General features: G+C 43.6%; 1 protein-coding gene across 1 annotated transcript in view; it reads right to left on the bottom strand.

The window, feature by feature from the left end:
* LOC132824600 (synaptotagmin-A) overlaps positions 1-13,894 on the bottom strand; it is a 600,624-nt gene that overhangs the window by 40,975 nt on the left and 545,755 nt on the right. The window contains exons 5-6 of the mRNA XM_060839187.1: positions 6,483-6,608; positions 1,345-1,512 (exon numbers count right to left, since the gene is read on the bottom strand). Of these exons, the coding sequence (XP_060695170.1) occupies positions 1,345-1,512; positions 6,483-6,608 (294 nt within the window). The remainder of the gene's footprint in view (positions 1-1,344; positions 1,513-6,482; positions 6,609-13,894) is intronic.

Here is a 13,894-nt window from a genome sequence, read left to right as displayed (position 1 = left end):
CTCCCCTCCTCTCAACTCCCCTTCCCCCTCACCTCCTCCTCCCCTCACCTCCCCCTCCACTCCCCCTCACCTCCCCTCCCCTCACCTCCCCCTCCCCTCCCCCTTACCTCCCCCTCACCTTCTCCTTCACCCCCCTCTCCCCTCCTCTTTACCGCTCCCTCAGCTAACCAACTCTTCCCCACCTCATCCTCACCTCCCTCTCATCTCCTCCACCTCTGCTCCCCCTCAGCCCCTCCCACATTTCCCCCAGTATCTCTCCAGCTCTCCCCACTACTGCCTAGCTCCTCCTTGCAAGCTCCTCCAAGCTCTCCTCTGTTTCCTCCTCAGCTCCTCCCATTTTTCCCCCACTCCCCCAATTGGGGTACACTGGGTAATGCTGCTCCCTCTAAGCCAGACCTCCTCCAGGTTCAAGTCCCACTTCAGGTCTTGGTGGCAGTGGAGGGTGTGCCATGATTGGGTTAATTATCAAACTGCAAAGCCTTCCCTTTCAATCTGGTTCTGGTGGACAATGATAGTCAGGAGCTGAGGTGCTGAACGGCCTACTCTATGTGCTTACAAGAGTTTCCTGGCCAGGCAGAACTGTATGGGAGCTAAAATAACAGTTAAATGACCCAAACACAGGTCCTTACTGTGAGTAAGGGTCACTCTCTCTCATTCTGAGGGACAATCATGTACCCTGAATCTCATTCTGCATTCTTTCAAAGACCCTGTTATCCAGATCCTGAACGCCTGGGATTCTCATTCAACCAGCATCCGAGATTCAAAACGGTGATTCAGGATGTTCAGGATTGGATAACCAGGACTTGCCGTATGAGCAATTGGAAGGGAATATTGGATCAGACGTTCCCTTGATGCCAGCTCAAGATTGACCTTCTGGATGAGGAGAGAGTGGTGGTTGGTGTACTGGTCGTTACGAATGGCTCTGGTACTCACTTTCACCCTGTGACAGTGATGATCCGGCCATCTCTGGTATTCCCAGTATACCTGCCTGATCCCAGTAACCTGCATCCTCAGAAAAATGCATACCAGGCTCAAAACATTAACTCTGCCTTCTCTCTGCACAGTGGCTGCCAGACCTGCTGAGTTTCCCCAGCACTCTCAGTGTCTGTATCAGATGAAGAGGGGATGGGAGAAGGTTTGTGTGAAATAGAACCACCAGCATGAACCAGTTGGACTGAATGATGTGAATCTAAACACAATATCAACATGATGTAATCAACACTGAGATGTAGAATCTAATCTCAGTGACAAGGAGAGGATCCCTGGGCTGGTGTGGGGAGATACTGGACAGCGATCGTCATTTGTGGATTCAGATTTTACTGAGACCCTGAAATAAAATATTACCTTGAAGATAAAGGACTCATTGAAAACAGGGTTCAGGGTCTTTCGGTGAACTTTGGTTTCATACTTTTTCTTCTTGTCGGGCAGTAGGAATACCTTCACGTATGGGTCAGACGTCCCTCCCATATCGAGTGCTGGTAGCTCAGCAGCTTGAATAATGCCCACAATGAGCTGTTGGAACGACACAAAACAGAGATGTCAGCAACAACTTGCCGTTGATGTAGCACCTCTCACTTAATAAAACTTGCCAAGACATTCCACGTGAACATTATTAGACACAAACTCATGGCGGGCTCTCTGAGGAGTAGTAGGACAGGTGACCCAACCCCCTGCCTGTCCCTCCCCTAAATAAACTATCTCTGGCCAGTGCTGGTCTGCCACTCCTGTCCGGCTGAGCAGCCAGTTTTGGGACTGATTTGGTTCTGACTCCCCGCATAGACCCCGCATAAAGGTCCACAGCACAGGGAAAGGCCCTTCAGCCAACCAAGGATGGTTCTCAGGAGATGTCTGCACCAACACAATTCCAATACCAGTTGAGGTTATGAGGAAGGACTCTCCTTCTCACCCTCTCCCCTCACCTGAGGTGTAGTGTCCCTCAGGTTAAACTCCCACCAATTCATCTCTATCTAGTGAGAGAGTGGCCCTATGGTGTGGTCAGACAGTGTTAATGTGGCCTTTACAATAAATTTGTTTTAGAATGTTAATTGTTGATTCATTCCACGACCAATGTTTCTTTGCACTCAATTTGTTTAAAAATAAATAAAACTTTGCATGAAAATTAACTGCACTTATTGGTGTATTCCAAATGTCCCTCAGTCACTCTGACACTGTAAGCAGTACTGAGCTCTATCTTCAGACATGAAACTAATCTGATCTGCAGGATCTTTGATTACCCCCCGGCACCACAGACCTTACACAATATCTTCTTTCCTTCATAAAAACCTGAAGTGAAGTGGCTAGAAGGTCCTTGCTCAAACACAAATGCACTTCATTAATGGGCCCCTGAGAATGGCATTAATACAAGAGAGTTCAGGACAGACAGGCAAACCCATTTCGAGTACTTTGCAGTACACTCCAGGAGACAGATGAGAGCTGTCAGCTGGCCTGAGTGTTTCTCTTATTGGTTGGTCAGGCAGTGGAAAGATCATTTAGTGAGGAAAATCTATTTGCTTTTCGGGGAAGTCAATTAGGAGTAAAATGCGCGAGTTTCCTAAAGACTAGGCTAATGCCTTCAATAACGTTGCATCGGCTGTTGTTTATCTGTGTTCATTAGAAAAGGAATTGCAGGTGAATTCAGAGAGACTTTGTGGCCCAGAGTCTAAACTCGAGCAGTGAGTGAACACAATGGGAACTGATGCTTCATCAGGAGATTACTGCTTCCTATCTTCCCGGAGAGCTTCATGGAAAGTTGTTTATATTCATCGTTGCTTGTGTTATGCAACCTCAGGCTGTTAGGGTGTTGGTTTGGATCAGTGGGTGAGTTGAGGGGAGGGAGCTGGGAGGCTGGGGCGATGGGCTGGATGGGGTTTGAATGAAAGAAATGCATCAGAAATGTCATCTTACGTGGGGGGAAAGACCACGGGTGGCTCATGCTGTTGGCCCTGACCAGAACAACACATTGAACTGACGTCACGTTTAGAATCACAGAATTTTACGGTACAGAGAGAAAGGCCATTCGACCCATTGTGTCTGTACCATCCTCTGAATGAGCTACCCAGCTAGTCCCACTCTCCAAGCCCTATCTCTGTAACCCTCTCACATCATCCCTTTTGCATATATCTTCAGCTCCCTTTTGAAACCTCCAATGGAATCCACCTCCACCACTCTCCCAGGCAGCACATTCCTAAACCCTAACAACTCTCTGAGTAAAGACGTTTCTTCTCATTTCACTCCAAGCTCTCTTGCTGACAATCTTGAGATTGTGAGCATGAGGGATCATTTCATCATGTGAAGAGATTCATGACAGATCGAGAGACCATGCTGGGTCCACAGGAATATAATAAATACTACCTTGTTTGCTGGGGCTCTGTCAGTTTGAGGTTGCTGTAACAGTTGACTCACTGAGGGATTCAGGCAAAATCAACTTTGATCAAATGGACACCGTGACTGGATGGACAAAATGTGCCTCCCCACCTGTCAGCTTCTCTGTCTTCTCAAATGGACCATGCTCCAGAGAGGACAATGGCATTACAAAGGCACTCCGTTGACATGCTGAGACCTTGGCATTAATGATCGGTGGGCACTGGTGACCAGTCATTGTGCATTGAGCTGCATCATGCACCATGAAGAGAGGCTGGATTGGTCAGCACTACATTGACTTGAGAAGAATGAGGGTGATTCTTAGAGAAACCCATCATGTTCTAACAGAACTCGGCAGGTTAGATTCCGGGAGGATGTTCCCGATGTCCAGGACCCCAGAATCAGGGGTTACAGTTTAAGGGTATGGATAAGGCCATTTCAGACTGAGATGAGGAGAAATGTCTTCACCGAGAGAGTGGGGAGCCTGTGGGAGTCTCTGCCACAGGAAGTGGTTGAGACCAAAACATTGAATATTTTCAAGAAGGCGTTAGATATAGTTTTTAGGGCTGAAGGAATCAAAGGGTATGGGGGAGAAAGTCAGAACAGGGGACTGAGTTGTGTGATCAGCCATGATGATGTTGAAGGGGGAGTAGACTCAAAGGGCCAAATGGCCTCCTCCTGCTCCTATTTTCTATGTTTGGGTCATAATTGCTAAATAATGAAGCGGTGTAATAGTAGCGAGGAAAGGCCCTGACTTGGTCTCCAGATTCCACCAGCCAGTGGGACTTTCTGTTCCTTGCTCAAAGATCTGTGAGTTGAGAATGAGCTGTGAGTGATGTGAAGACCCATGACAGGAACTCATGAAGACATGAAGACACCAATCTGGAATTGAGGGATACCCAATGACAGTGGTGACTGAGACAGAATAACAGATATACAGTCATCCTGTGGTTGTTACTGCTCAGGCCGGCTAAAAGTGAGATTGTCCTGTACAAAATCATCCCTCCACAAATCCCCCACACCCATTGGCCCATCTGTTTGCAACTATCTATCTCATTGACTGCTTATTGGCTAGATCGCCACTTGCAGAGATGCTTAGAATCATAGAATAAAATAATTGGATGCCTACAGTGCGGGAGCAGACCATTCTGTCCATTAAGTCCACACAGATCCTCCAGACCAACCCTCACCCCCCCGACCCCCATCTTAACCCCAATAGCTCCATTTCTCATGGCTAAACCACCTAGCCTGCATATCCCTGGACATATGGGCAATTTTATAGAGTTATAGAGTCATGGAGATACACAGCACGGAAACAGACCCTTCGGTCCAACTTGTCCAAGCCGACCAGATATCCCAACCCAATCTAGTCCCACGTGCCAGCACCCAGCCCATATCCCTCCAAACCCTTCCTATTCATATAGGTAAAAACAAGGACTGCTGATGCTGGAGATCAGACCCTAGATTAGAGTGGTGCTGGAAAAGCACAGCAGGTCAGGCAGCATCCGAGGAGCAGGAAAATTGACGTTTTGGGCGAAAGCCCTTCAACGGGAATAGATGAAGGGATTTTCCTGATAAAGGGCTTTTGCCCGATACGTCGATTTTCCTGCTTCTCGGATGCTGCCTGACCTGCTGTGCTTTTCCAGCACCACTCTAATCTAAACCCTTCCTATTCATATACCCATCCAAATGTCTCTTAAATGTTGCAATTGTACCAGCCTCCACCACTTCTTCTGGCAGCTCATTCCATACACGTACCACCCTCTGAGTGAAAAAGTTGCCTCTTAGGTCCCTTTTATAACTTTACCCTCTCACCCTAAACCTATGACATCTCATTCTGGACTCCCCCATCCCAGGGAAAAGACTTTGTCTATTTATCTTATCCATGCCCCTCATGATTTTATAAACCTCTATAAGGTCACCCCTCAGCCTCCGATGCTCCAGGGAAAACGGCCCCAGCCTGTTCAAGTTTTCCCTCTAGCTCAAATCCTCCAACCCTAGCAACATCCTTATAAATCTTTTCTGAACCATTTCAAGTTTCACAACATCTTTCTGATAAGAAGGAGACAGAATTGCACGCAATATTCCAACAGTGGCCTAACCAATGCCCTGTACAGCCGCAACATGACCTCCCGACTCCTGTACTCAATACTCTGACCAATAAAGGAAAGCATACCAAACGCCTTCTTCACTATCCTATCTACCTGCGACTCCACTTTCAAGGATCTATGAACCTGCACTCCAAGGTCTCTTTGTTCAGCAACACTCCCTAGGACCTTATCATTAAGTGTATAAGTCCTGCTAAGATTTGCTTTCCCAAAGTGCAACACCTCACATTTATCTAGATTAAACTCCATCTGCCACTTCTCAGCCCATTAGTCCATCTGATCAAGATCCCGTTATAATCTTGAGGTGATCTTCTTCGCTGTCCACCACACCTCCAATGTTGGTGTCATCAGCAAACTTACTAACTGTACTTCTTATGTTCACATCCAAATCATTTATATAAATTATGAAAAGTAGTGGACCAGCACTGATCCTTGTGGCTCTCCACTGGCCAATCCACCTAACATGGACCGAACTGATTAGAGACCATAAGACCAAAGGAAATAGGAACAGGAGTAGGCCATTTGTCCCCTCAAGCCTGCTCCTCCATACAAGTGGATCACGGTCAATCCAACATTCCTCATGTGCTCATCCCTGCCCTTTCCCTGAAACCCTATGTATTGTGACAAGTCCAGAGGGTGGCGTTGGGATGATTTTCCAGCGTCTTCACTAAGGGGCCAGCACTCAGAGCGGTTTAGAAATGAAGCCTGAATGATCTGAGTTGACGTTATCCTCTGTAAAGAAGTACTGACTGGACCAAGGCACTGACCTTTCTGCAATGTCCATCTGGGAGGCTGTGATTCAATGAACTCAAACTCTCTGTTTTCCAAAGTCCATTGTTCATTTTAAACTAAGACGTCGTGCAAACTAAGGCAGGAATGAAGCCTAATTGAAGCCATTTAAACCATGCACCATGCTTACTGCAATTGCAAATTTGAGGAACTAATCCTTGTCAACATCGTACTGTTACACAGAAACAAATATCTGTTATTTTCTTAAGACGTGTCTCGCTGTACCTGATTGTTCTGGAAGTCATAATCCAAAGAAAACTGTAGCTTCCCAAGTTTCTCCTCTTCCTTCTCTTCTTCCTTCCCTTCTGCAGTGAGGCCGGTCTCAACATCTTCATCATCATCCTTCAGAGCCTGTGGATGGGGCGAGAATGTTAGAATGCAGTGCTTCTCCTGTCTGGTGGCAAGACAGTCTCTGATAAAGTTGAAAAGCTACTACAAGCAAGCTGTCAATGATTTAATCTTAATTAGCGCAGGCAAAAAGTAAAACTTTGCTGTGCTGTTGTTACTGGAGGTTCTAAAACCAGTAAACAGCTTGCGCAAAGTGTACCATGTCTCAGGCAAGGAAGTTAAATTTACAAGCGCGATTTAAAGCTGTTGAGCATTTCAGTCTGATATTAAACCAAATCAAATATTGCTGATATCCATATATCAAAACTGTCAATTGAACATGCTAAAAACAGGCAGAATTCAGCACAGCCTTACATGCGGTAACTGTGAACAAAGTGAGATTTGTGCAACATTTCCTCGAACCAAAATTACAGTTGGTTCTATTCTCAGAAAGTTTTGAGTTTGTAGCTTCATCAATGATTAGAACTGATACATGCTACCAGTTTAATTCTAAATTAAGCACAAATTCTACCAAAATACTGCTCCAGTTCCCAATTTTTAGGTTCAAACCAACTTGAGATTTTTGGATAAAAGTCTCATCAAGAGTTTGGCATTTTACTTTAATTAGTTCAAATTGAAAGATGTCAGTAGATTGTAATATCAACACCAATCCAATGTCAAAGCAGATCAGAAATTTAGTTTTTTTTAAGGGGGAAGTGATGGCCTAATGGTATTATTGCTGAGGTCGACACCCCTCTGATAATTAAAACCGAAAATCCCAAAGAAGAATACCTCACCTCATAATCTGATTTTTAAAAAGTGTGACAAGGGGTAAACCTACCTTTCACCCCAAATCGGTTATAAAGGAGTGGTTAAATGAAATGAAATCCTTTCATTCACTCTACAATTAACAAGTAACAATTTATTTATCTAACTCCAATAGTGAACAAATTAACAGAATTACTACCAAACTGAACAATTACACCCTAAGTACTGATTATTCCCTAACTGAATTAAATTCAACTGGAATTAATGCTGTTCAGATAAACACAACTCCCATTTATATCAACCTAAGTAATAAGAAAACATTAAATTAAAACTTAATCTCTTCAAATTCAAACAGTCTATTTCCACTTTATCTCCAATCTTCCTTCTGTTGATCTCATGTCACAAATGCCTTTCTTTATTCTACTCTGGTGTCCAAAACTTTTTAAATTTTGTTTTAGATTCTGAGGAAGTCCTTGGACCATTTTTCTACATTAAAGGACAGAAATTCATTTAAAAATAATTCAATTATATTTTTGAAATAATTGAAAAATCCAGGGAATCTTGGTTCTGCATCCATTATTGGTTCAGAATTTATAAAATAAAGACCATTGTCCTTCAAATCAAAGTTGGTTTAGCTCAAAAATATACAAGAGAGCCAAGCTATCTTCAGGAAAGCTGGAATCAGTAAGGTATGCTGGTTAAAGTGTAAAAACAATGAGCATCTGAGCATTGAAAATAACCTACCGCAATGGACAATCCAGAACAGTCATGAGATAGAATATAGATAAGGAAGGACATAGAAGGAAGAAATACAATTTATAAAACCCACACACAAACTGTAAATAAAGCAACTGGGCAAACATGGAGAAATGATCTCATTAAAAAGAACACAGTGTGCTACATTTTTAACGTCAAACCTTTGCAAACACTTTCAGTTTCTTTTTAGAGACCTTTGTCAGAAAAGTGAGTTTTTTGTGCACATTTTAATTGATTGGAAATGAATCAAAATGTAATGATTGGAATAGCTTTTGATGCACTGGTGGCAAGTATTAGATCATTGAATCAGTTCTCCAGGTCCAAGGACAGCAACAGTTCAGTAAGAAGTGACACTAGGAGATTTTCTGTACGTCAGTGTTTTCCAGAGAGACTTTAACAATCCTGTCCTCATGATCAAATAACTTTGAAAATATGTCATCTCTCTCCAACACATATATCAATGGAGACAAAAGCATTGGAAATATTTATCCACTTCTGGCAACAAATAATTTCAGAAGCAGACACACGGTCTTGAAGAGGAGTGACTGAAAAATGTTCAGATGATTAAATTAAATGCAATGTGTCTAACTCCAGGTTTCCCTGAGAGTTTCAGTCCAAACCAAACAGGAAACAGTTCCAACCAGCCATTTGACATCTGCTGACATTTGAAACTGCTATTACTTCTGAAAGGCCTCTTGAGAAATTCAGTTTCACTGATTGAAATGATTTATTTGAAAGGAAGGGCAACGCGTGCTGGAAAAGAAAGGGAGCGATTGGATTTGAATGGTGTCACTAGCAAGACAACATGGGATCACAGAAATTGCTGGGAAGTCTCAGCAAGTCTGGCAGTCTCTGTGGAGAGAAATCAGAACTCTGTTCTGAAGAAGGGTCACTGGACCCGAAACATGAACTCTGATTTCTCTCCACATTGGCTGCTGGACCTGCTGAGCTTTTCCAGCAATTTCTGTTTTTGATGCAGATTTGCAGTATCTGTAGTTCATTGGGAGTTTTAACATAAGGTCACCCTTTTACTAAAACCGAACAATACATGTGCCCTGTAACAGCAATAGCTTCTGTTGCTGTAGTGACCCTGATGCAGCAAAACCTGCAAAGGTGCTTCCACAGGAATATTGCCAAACACGTGGCATTTACCAGGTGACCGTTCCCAGCACCTTGTGGTACCATCTCTACCAGTCTGTGGTGCTGGGTAAAGAGAAAGTGAGGACTGCAGATGCTGGAGATCAGAGGCAGAAAGTGTGGTGCTGGAAAAACACAGCAGACCAGAGAGCACCCGAGGAGCAGGAGAGTCGATGTTTGGAGCATAAACTCTTCAATAGATCAGGAGGGAGAACTGTTTCTGGTGGCTTTGGATTCCTGATGAAGGGCTTATGCTCAAAACGTCGACTCTCCTGCTCCTTGGATGCTGCCTGATTGTACTGGGTAAGGGTTGTTTAAGGTGGGTCACTGCCACTAATCCTTTCCTTTCCCTTCCAGCAATCTCTCTAGTGATTAGTGGGTGAGGATAAAGCAGCGTAGAGTATCTACAGAAGAGGCTGTTCTTAGATAACAAGATTTGTTGCATGATAACTAAAAGTACAACAATAGTTGGTCAGGTGTATTGACTGACAACTTCGGGAGTTGGTATAGATATATCTGGTCTCTCCAAAACCTTGTCTCTACCCACCCATTGTGTGTGACATCAGTAGAATGGGTGGACCATCGTAACATGAAAATGAAATTTTTCAGGATATTACTTCATCCAACAGAGCCAGCTGAGGAGTTATTATGATAGGTGTTCACCAAAAAGCCTGGTCAATGAGGTAAACTAAGAGGGTGACCTGATGGAGGAGCGAAAGCTTGAGAAATTGAAAGATTTAAGGGGAAAGATTTCCATAGCTGAGGAAGGATTAAAACTGAGGAAACACAAGAATCCAGAATTGACGGAGCTTTCAGAGGGTTGTAAGACTCTAAGCCACTAATTATTTGATCATTCAAAATAGAATCCATTGCATAACTTTCAGCAATTCTGTCATGTCCATCATATTAACAGATAGCAGGCAATATCATTCTCATACCCTCACAGTCATGGAAATGTATAGAACTGAGCAAAAAAAAAAGTTCTAAGTGGAATAAGGCCAATTTTGATGGTATTAGACAGGAACTTTCAAAAGTTGATTTGGGGAGCCTGTTCACAGATAAAGGGATGGTTAGGAAATGAGAGACCATGTAAAATGAGTTAACAGGTGTTCAGAGACAGTGTGCTCCTGGTAGTAGGAAGGGTAAAGCTGAGAAGTACAGGGAATGCTGGATGATGAGAGAAATTGAGGCTCTTATCAAAAAGAAGGAGGCATATATCAATTATAGACAGCGAGGAACGAAGGAGTGTAAGGGCAGGAAGAGTATATTTAAGAGGGAAATCAGGATGGCAAAAAGGGGACAGGAGATAGCTTAACAAATACAGCTAAAGAGAATCCAAAGATATTCCATAACTACATTAAGGGCAAAAGACAAACTAGAGACAGTATAAGATTCCTTAAAGGTCAACATGGCCATCTATGTGTGGAACCACATGAAATGGGTGAGACACTAAATGGATATTTTGTGTCAGTATTTACTGTGGAGAATGACATGGAAGCTAGGGATCTTGGGGATGTCTTTAAAATAAATAGCGATGTCTTTAAAAGAGTTAACATTACAGAAGAGAAGGTGCTAGAGGTCGTAAAATGCAGAGGGCGGTGGTTGAGGGTTGCTGTTTAGACTGGAGACTGTGACCAGTGAAGTGCCACAAGGATCTTGGGTCCACTACTTTTTGTCATTTATACAGATGATTTGGATATGAACACAGGAGGTATGGTTAGTAAGTTTGCAGATGACATCAGAATTGGAGGTGTAGTGGACAGTGAAGAGGGTTACCTCAGAGTACAATGGGACATTGATCAGATGGGTAAATGGGCTGAGGGGTGGCAGATGGAGTTTAATTTAGATAAATGTGAGGTGCTGCATTTTGGTAAGGCAGATCAGGGCAGGATTTATATAGTAAATGATAAGACCTTGGGGAGTGTTGCTGAACAAAGAGACCTTGGAGTGCAGGTTCATAGCTCCTTGCAAGTGGAGTCGCAGGTAGATAGGGTGGTGAAGTAGGCATTTGGCACACTTGTCTTCATTGGTCAGAGCATTGGAGTTGGGAGGTCATGTTGTGGCTGTACAGGACATGGGTTAGACCACTTTTGGAATATTGCATGCAATTCTGATCACCTTCCAATCAGAGGGATGTTGTGAAACTTGAAAGGGTTCAGAAAAGATTGACAAAGATGTTGCTGGGGTTGGAGGAATTGAGCTATAGGGAGAGGCTTAAAAGGCTGGGGCTGTTCTCCCTGGAGCCTCTGAGGGGTGACCTTATAGGGGTTTATAAAACCATGAGGGACTTTGGTCGGGTAAATTGACAAGGTCTTTTCCCCAGAGTGGGAAGAGTCCAAAACTCGAAGGGCATAGGGTTAAGGTGAGAGGGGAAAGGTTTAAAAAGGATCCAAGGAGTAATATCTTCACACAGGGAGTGGTATGCGTATGTAATGAGCTGCCAGAGGAAGTGGTGGAGGCTGGTACAATTGCAGCATTTGAAAGACTTCTGGAAGGTATATGAATAGGAAGGGTTTGGAGGGATATGTGTTGAATGCTGGCAAATGGTCAGTGCGGACAAGTTGGACTGAAGGGGTTGTTTCCACACACAATGACTCTATGACTCTATGTTATAGTAGTATGCTGTGGCAGTAAAAATGTTTTCCTGTTTAATAATGTTCCTGCAGGGTTAGCTGATAGAATCATATCTCATTGTGAGACATTGTGGAGATGATGACGTCTTTGGACTCAACTCCATTAAGCTGTATCCTTTCTGAAGTCCTCAAGCAATGGAAAACTGAATCCAATCAAACATATTTAGTAAAGTGATTCATATCTTGCAGCCAAACAAATCTCAGAGACTATTCACAGTATTAGATTATTTAGTGAGATGAATGAAGACTTATAGCGAAAGATCAAAGATTTGGAAATGCTGAAGGGGTTGAACTGTAGACTATGAGAAAATATACCTGTTGAATTCATATGTTAATTAGTGAAATCAATTTTATTTGCCTGTGTATTCCTGGTGTACAATGTGGAAGGAATATAGATACTTTGAGGAAACATGTGAACACATCTCATACAAGTGCACAGGTCCACACGTGTGTGTGCTAACGTATATGCACTGTGCACCTGTAACTGCACTTTTGTGTACATACATGTGTATACGTGACTGCATATGTGTGTTTGCAGATCACTTATACAGACACTTACATACACATAGAATCCCTGCAGTGTGGTAGCAGGCCATTCAGTCCATCGAGTCTACACCAGCCCTCTGAAAAGCATCTCAACCAGATCTATCTCATCCCTGTAACCTTGCACTACCAATGGCCAATCCACGGATCTGCACACCTTTGGATCATGGAAGGAAACCACAGCATTTGGAAGCAACCCATAAAGACCGGGGAGAACATATAATCTCCACACGGACAGTCACCAGAGGGGGGAATTGAACCTGGGTCCTTAGTGCTCTGAGGCAGCAGTGCTAACCACCGTACCACCTTATACTTACATCAACACACTTACACACATTCACACACACTTATGCACAGACATGCAGACTTACACACATTTATGCAGTTACAGACACAGATTACACATGCATCAGCACATCCATGTTCATCCATGGACATGTGCTCATACATTAGAAACATGTGTTATATGTCTACACACATTAAAAACCGCTCGGGATTCTTCCTGCTGCTCACTCACTGAGATGTCCCAACTACAGACCGAAACAGGAGCACCAGCCTTGACCAAGAATGGCTCAAGCCCAGTTATCCTGGTGTGTTAGCAGCGTGCAGACTGCAGAATGGAATGAAGGCTGACAGAAAGATCGTTTAGTAAAGAACATTTCATGACAGCATGGTTGTGGGGCTGGGATGGGGGAGGACGTGGGCTCAGGGAGAAGGACACAAATAGGAGGAAACCTTCTGGAATGAGATTTGCAAAGCTGCCTTGGTTTGAGTTCTCCAGCAGTGAGGTGTGCATTGAGAGTCAGTGCAGAACTGCCTTAAAGAGATCTTTCCAGCACCTTACAGTTTGAAAACTAGCAGCAGCACTTCTGACCTGTGACAAGCAATTTTCCACAAAGTCATCGCACAGATAAATGGCCCATTAATCTGCATTCTCGTGCTGTGGATTGAGGTGGGAGTGTTGGTCAGGGTTTGGGAAGCATTCTCCAAGTAACATCAGGGATTAACTTCGATCCAATCAGCAGGGACAGACTCATAGTAACACCTCAGACAATACAGCGCTCCCTCAGATCTGCAGTGAGAGCATTTACTGGGATTAGGTTTTCATGTCTCTGGAATGGGGCTTGAACCCACAAACTTGTTTTAGCCTGATTTCCCTAGCCACTCACAAGATGGTGTACTGTCCTGAGGGCAAAACGCAGTGGATAGTCTTCCACATGAGAACATCTCCAACAAACATAAAACATACCGTACTGAAATCAGTTATTCTTCAATTCTCTACATACTGTAAGCTTGCATCAGTGAAGATTACAATATTTAACGTACAGTGCACTGAATGTTCCCTTTTATTATACCTGCGAAGGTCATGTTGCAGTTGTACGGGACATTGGTTGGGCCACTTTTGGAAAACTGCATTCAATTCGGGTTGCCTTACTACAGGAAAGATGTGAAACTTAAAAGGGTGCAGAAAAG

The sequence above is a fragment of the Hemiscyllium ocellatum genome, chromosome 19, assembly GCF_020745735.1.
Source record: "Hemiscyllium ocellatum isolate sHemOce1 chromosome 19, sHemOce1.pat.X.cur, whole genome shotgun sequence".
NCBI classification, from domain to species: domain Eukaryota; kingdom Metazoa; phylum Chordata; class Chondrichthyes; order Orectolobiformes; family Hemiscylliidae; genus Hemiscyllium; species Hemiscyllium ocellatum.
Note: the sequence above shows the minus strand (reverse complement) of the source record. Positions and strands in the feature narration are given on the sequence as shown.